Here is a 5,638-nt window from a genome sequence, read left to right on the forward strand (position 1 = left end):
GTGCATGTCTTGTCTACAATATCGTTTGTCAGACTATTTATTGTCTGTAACTATACTATCTTGTCAATATATACATACATATATATATATATATATATATATATACCCATAAACGAAATGGTTTATTCCACCGTTCAAAAAACCATAAAGGTTCATAAAAAACTTTAAAAGTCTCACTGAAAACATTAAGGTGCAGCGTTCTCACTATGGTGTATGTACATCTATGCATACAACATTTTTAAAATGCATATTCGTGAAGCTACAGCTGCACATTCAGTGAATCTGTGTACAAAGGTTCGGTACAATTCGCTCAGTTGCGGGTTTCAACTGTGGTGTATGTACATCTGGAACACTGTATGTACAACAGGTGTATTTCTGATGATGCTACAGCTACATATTCAGCTGCTTTGTGTACAAGTGTTCGGTACAATTCGCTCAGTTACTGGTTGTTGACTTAAATGCATATCGTACAAGTATGTTTACTAACCTACAGCTACACATTCAGTTTTTTTAGAACAAAATTTCGGTACAATTCGTCGCTCAGGTGCTGGTATCAACTATGGTGTATGTACATCTGGATATACTATATATACAACTGACATTTCTGGTGATGCTACAGCTAAACATTCAGTACCTTTGTATACAAAAGTTCGGTATAATCCGCTCAGTTGTGAGTTTCGACCATGATGTATGTACATCTTGATATACTGCATATTCAAAAAGCATGTCTCTGAAGCTACAGCTATACATCTATTGTAGCTTGTGTACAAAATTTCGGTACAATTCGCTCAGTTGCGTTTCTGACTATAATATATATCGTACAAGCATAACTATTAAGCTATACAAAAGTTCGGTTCAATTTACTCATTCTGACTATAATTTATATCGTACAAGCACAACTATTAAGCTATAACTACATATTCAGTGTAATTTATGTACAAAAGTTCGGTACAATTTACTCAGGTGTTGTTTTCTGACTATAATTTATATCGTACAAGCATGTTTTTTTGAGCTACAGCTATATATTCAGTGTATTTTTTGTACAAAAGGTCGGTACAATTCGATCAGGTGCTGGTTCTGACTATAATATCGTACAAGCATGTCTATTAAGCTAAAGCTATACATGCAGTACATTTGTGTACAAAAGTTCGGTACAATTCGCTCAAGTGCGGGGTTCTGACCATGGTATATGCCGTGCTAGCATCATCAATAAGCTACAGCTGCACATTCAGTGCAGTTTTGTACAACTTGTCAGTGATTCAATCCAACCCCGCTTAACAAGCCTTGGCTAAGAACCCTAAACAAACCCTAAACCCTAAAGTTCTACCTGGTCTACCCTCAAACCCCACTAAAACGTACTCTGGCGTAGTAGATGGTCGGTGACGTAAACTGTTTTTCTCTCCACTACAGGCAACACCATCACGGACACATCGCAGCAGGACTATTTGTCAATCATAAGAACAGAGTGACTGTGGGTAGGTATTCTAATGCCTGCATTACATGTGGATGTGTGTATGGTACTCCCGTGCTTTGGGGAAGTATGGACATGTCCGTGTCTATTGTTGTTACAGGTATTTTTATGTCAACATATATATACACATGTAAATGCAGTAGATACATACACACACATATATATATATATATGCATGGATATGTATGTTTGTGTGTGTGTGTATGTATCTTTCGAATTTGTATACGTCATAGATACCAGCCCAAGTGTGTGTGTGTCTCATTGTCTGTTTTCAAACGATGCACAATGCCATGGATGCCGTCATCTCCCTTCATGCTACAAACTGAAACCGGCCTACATTCCTACTCAATGATATGGATGCATACGCTGCCTTTAAGTATAAGGTTATATAGCTACATATAGTCATATAGCTATATAAAAATTTATAGGTATATGGTTATGTATAGTTGTTTAGTATATACCCATACCTTTCCTCTCGCCACCATAGATAACCGCCTGTGCAACTTAGAGCTCTCCAGTCGCTCAGAACTCTGTGATTTCGATCCCGATCACTTCGTACCGAACTGTGAGGGAATCAGCTTATATCAGGCGGCCATCGATCAACTGCCCAATATCAAAGATGGCATTAGCGGTAAGTGTTTTCGGTACGCACCTAGGTATGGGCGTGAAACACACCTATGTGTATATCATGTAGTTAGTTGCATTACGTGATATAATTTGCATGTGCATCGTCTTGTTTGGCATATGTTAATTTGACTGAGTATGGGGAGTATATCTCGCGTTCCAACCGGGTGATCGCACAGTTTCGAGTGTCCATATTGTGTAGGCCAAAAGAAGTTTAACTCACGATTAATATATAATGATATCTTTTAGGAGAGACTACGTATTTGTGTATGCAATAAGAGGTTTAACTCACGATTAATGTCCAATGATATATTTTAGGAGAGACTACGTATTTGTGTATGTAATAAGAGGTTTAACTCACGATTGATATCCAATGATATATTTTAGGAGAGACTACTTATTTGTGTATATAATAAGAGGCTTAACTCACGATTGATACCCAATGATATATTTTAGGAGAGACTACGTATTTGTGTAGGTAAAAAGTACTCACGAATCACTTCCCAATATGTCAAGAGCAGGAGAGACTGTGTGAATGTGTAGGTAAGAAGTGGTTTTACTCACGAATCACTACCATTTTGTAGGGAAAAGGAGGGATTACGTCGGGGACGAAGAAGATGAGGAAGAGTTTATTGAGTGTCATTGGCCCCCCTGTTGTCACTTGCGCTTCGGCGGTGACGGGTTTGTGAAGTGCAAACGCTGTGGGTGCACATACTACTGTGGTCTCAAATGTCGGCAGGTGTGTATGTCGTATGTGTATGATATAACTTCCCAATGCATATGCTTGATGTTTGGTTCAGATATACGGTGTGTGTGTTGTATGTGTATGTTATATATTCCCAATGCATATGCTTGATGTTGGGTTCAGATATACGGTGTGTGTGTTGTATGTGTATGATATATCTTCTCAATGCATGTTCTTGATGTTTGGTTCAGATACTTTGTTATATAGTACTCTTGACGTCTGTTGTAGGTAATTAGATATTGAATAGCCTTGACGTTTGGTTTATATATACTCAGTTATTGAAGAGTTGCATGTACGTGTGTGAAACTATACCTTATATCATCGCTGGTGCAATTCGTATGCCGTGAACATTTTGCAGGTAACGGACTTGTGAAGCACAAAGACCGCCGTAGTTGTGCCAGTTGCTAGGGACCTATAGGCTATCAGATATATGTGAAGAATGCAATGTGCTAGGGACCTATAGGCTATCAAATATATGTGAAGAACGCAATGTGCTAGAGACCTATAGGCTATCAGATATATGTGAAGAACGCAGTGTTTGCGTCGAGTTGACTCACATTTGTGTGCGGCTACATATCGATGTAGGTACACTCTATGATCCTAATTTCGGCATCAATGCTGGGCAGGCGCTGCACTACGCTTCTAGATAACCCGGATGAATGTCAAGCAGACACTTTGAATCTATGTAGTTTTGCGTTATTAAAAGTGAAGTATGGTTAAACGCCGATAGCCCCCTCGGTTGTAAACTTTCCTACCAGCACCTATGCCCGTAGGCCTATTTTGCTGCAACATTGCGTTAAACGGCCAATCGCGCCGTTCCATCTTTTCTTGTAGCTAAAATGATTTTTATCTTTTCCTTGTGTTTAGTTGGATTGGGTGAATCATAAGAAGCACTGCCGGCGATGGAAGAAGCGCAAGCTCATAGAGCACGAGAGGCATGTGGAGAGGTGACAAATGCTCAACACTCGGCTTAGAAGGGCACTCGTACCTAAGCGACACTCTCTGAACAGTATTAGCACACATCCAAGTGGTGCTAAGATGCAAGTGCTCACACTTGATGACAGTGTCATAAAACACAGGTGGATACGTGTGTTCTCAAGCGTTATAAGGCTATGTTGAATGGTTGCTAACCTGGAACATTGGGCGCAACGAATATAGTTGCTTTTATTGATAGACTACTCGTTGGTATGTTCCCAATAACCAATACTTTATGTAAATCCCCCCACCTCAGTGATGTGGTGGGAAACAGACACCGTGGCCAATCAGAGTAGAATAGCTGGCTAAGTATTGGTTCTTTTTACCAGTGTTATTATTTAGGTGTGAGGTATGGCGCAGCACACTCACGCGGATGTAAATTACACTCGCCTATATATTCATAGGTATCTAATTAAAATTAAGTCGAATTCTTTCTATATCTTTTACTAATTATTTTCGACGGTGTTAAATTATAGCTGAGGCAGACAAAGTACGTGCTATATACTTTCGAATCAGAACTCGTGGTACATTACAGCTATAGTATGCGTATATATCCATAGACTGGTGTCCGTATAAGTACACGAAGTTGAATTGCCCTATAGGCTTCTTTACGTGAATAGCCTATTCTACGTGATTAGCCTTCTCTACGTTTATTGTCTTCTCTACGTCAATAGCTTTCTCTACGTTAATAGCTTTCTCTACGTTAATAGCTTTCTCTACGTTAATAGCCTTCTCTACATTAATAGCCTTCTCTGCGATAATAGCCTTCTCTACGTTAATGGCCTTCTCTACGTTAATAGCCTTCTCTACGCTAATAGCCTTCTCTACGTTAATAGCCTTCTCTACATTAATAGCCTTCTCTGCGATAATAGCCTTCTCTACGTTAATGGCCTTCTCTACGTTAATAGCCTTCTCTACGCTAATAGCCTTCTCTACGTTAATAGCCTTCTCTACATTATGCGTCTCTAAAACTTCCACATCGAATTCGATATTTTCCGCAGAAAAAACTTTATTTGATTTTTTTGAGTCGACGTAAAACTCAGCACCACTCTCAGTTGGGTGCCGCTCTGAACTCGAAACAATTCCCTCAATTGTAATACATTACCCTCAATGTATCGGAGTATCGATATTGAAGCGCTACGACACCTCGAGCAGAATGCATGTGAAAAATAATGACAAGAGTCAAGAACAAAATATTCGACCACTTTCACAATAGCAAACAAGTTACTTTGCTATAGACGTACATTCATACACGTATGTTCACTATCCCCTCTCGGATTCGAGTGCAAACGAGATTGAGGGTGAACGTGTGTAAGCTACTGGCCATCATGAGTGCCTCCAACCATCCTTCGGTTTATCCTCTGAGCCCAACTATTGCAGATTGTGGGCTTTCAAAAACTTAGTTGACACAGGCCACCACCCCAGTTTGCCACCTCCAACCAGATAATACTTTGAGATCGGACCGGACATCCCCCCGGGACTCATGTCCTCTTCTCGATAATAGTGGTATGCACTGCCCAAATGCATTCTTTTTATCTTGTGCTTTCTGCTCAGTTTGGCCACTCCGTCGTGCACTAAGTACTGTAGTGATTGTGACCCGTTGTATCTACATCCGTGTGTACTCGAGTGGTCTAATTTTTTGGTTTTGTTGCGGGCCTCGATGTCGGGTGCCACACTGACCAAATCCGCACAGGTGGGTATTTAAGGATATACTCACGATACAGTAAATAAAATTCCAAGCGCCATTTGCTGAGAGCTGACAATCGGTGTCCTCGTGGGGCGTCAAAGGCATTGCAACCTTAGGCCAAGGGTTATATCTTTGA

General features: G+C 40.1%; 2 protein-coding genes across 2 annotated transcripts; one reads left to right on the top strand and one right to left on the bottom strand.

The window, feature by feature from the left end:
• Positions 1-1,756: 1,756 nt before the first annotated feature.
• Positions 1,757-3,791, top strand: SARC_06507 (hypothetical protein; the record flags this gene model as incomplete). Its single annotated transcript, XM_014299582.1, has 4 exons — positions 1,757-1,847; positions 1,959-2,102; positions 2,680-2,834; positions 3,708-3,791. 4 exons carry the CDS (start codon positions 1,757-1,759, stop codon positions 3,789-3,791), a joined length of 474 nt encoding a protein of 157 aa, XP_014155057.1.
• A 645-nt stretch (positions 3,792-4,436) lies between these two features.
• SARC_06508 (hypothetical protein) lies at positions 4,437-5,342 on the bottom strand (the record flags this gene model as incomplete). The annotated part of the gene is made up of 2 exons (XM_014299583.1): positions 4,437-4,882; positions 5,279-5,342. The coding sequence occupies 2 exons, from the start codon at positions 5,340-5,342 to the stop codon at positions 4,437-4,439; spliced, it is 510 nt and encodes a 169-aa protein (XP_014155058.1).
• Between the last annotated feature and the right edge of the window lie 296 nt (positions 5,343-5,638).

The sequence above is a fragment of the Sphaeroforma arctica genome (assembly GCF_001186125.1).
Source record: "Sphaeroforma arctica JP610 unplaced genomic scaffold supercont1.467, whole genome shotgun sequence".
Lineage (NCBI taxonomy): Eukaryota > Ichthyosporea > Ichthyophonida > Sphaeroforma > Sphaeroforma arctica.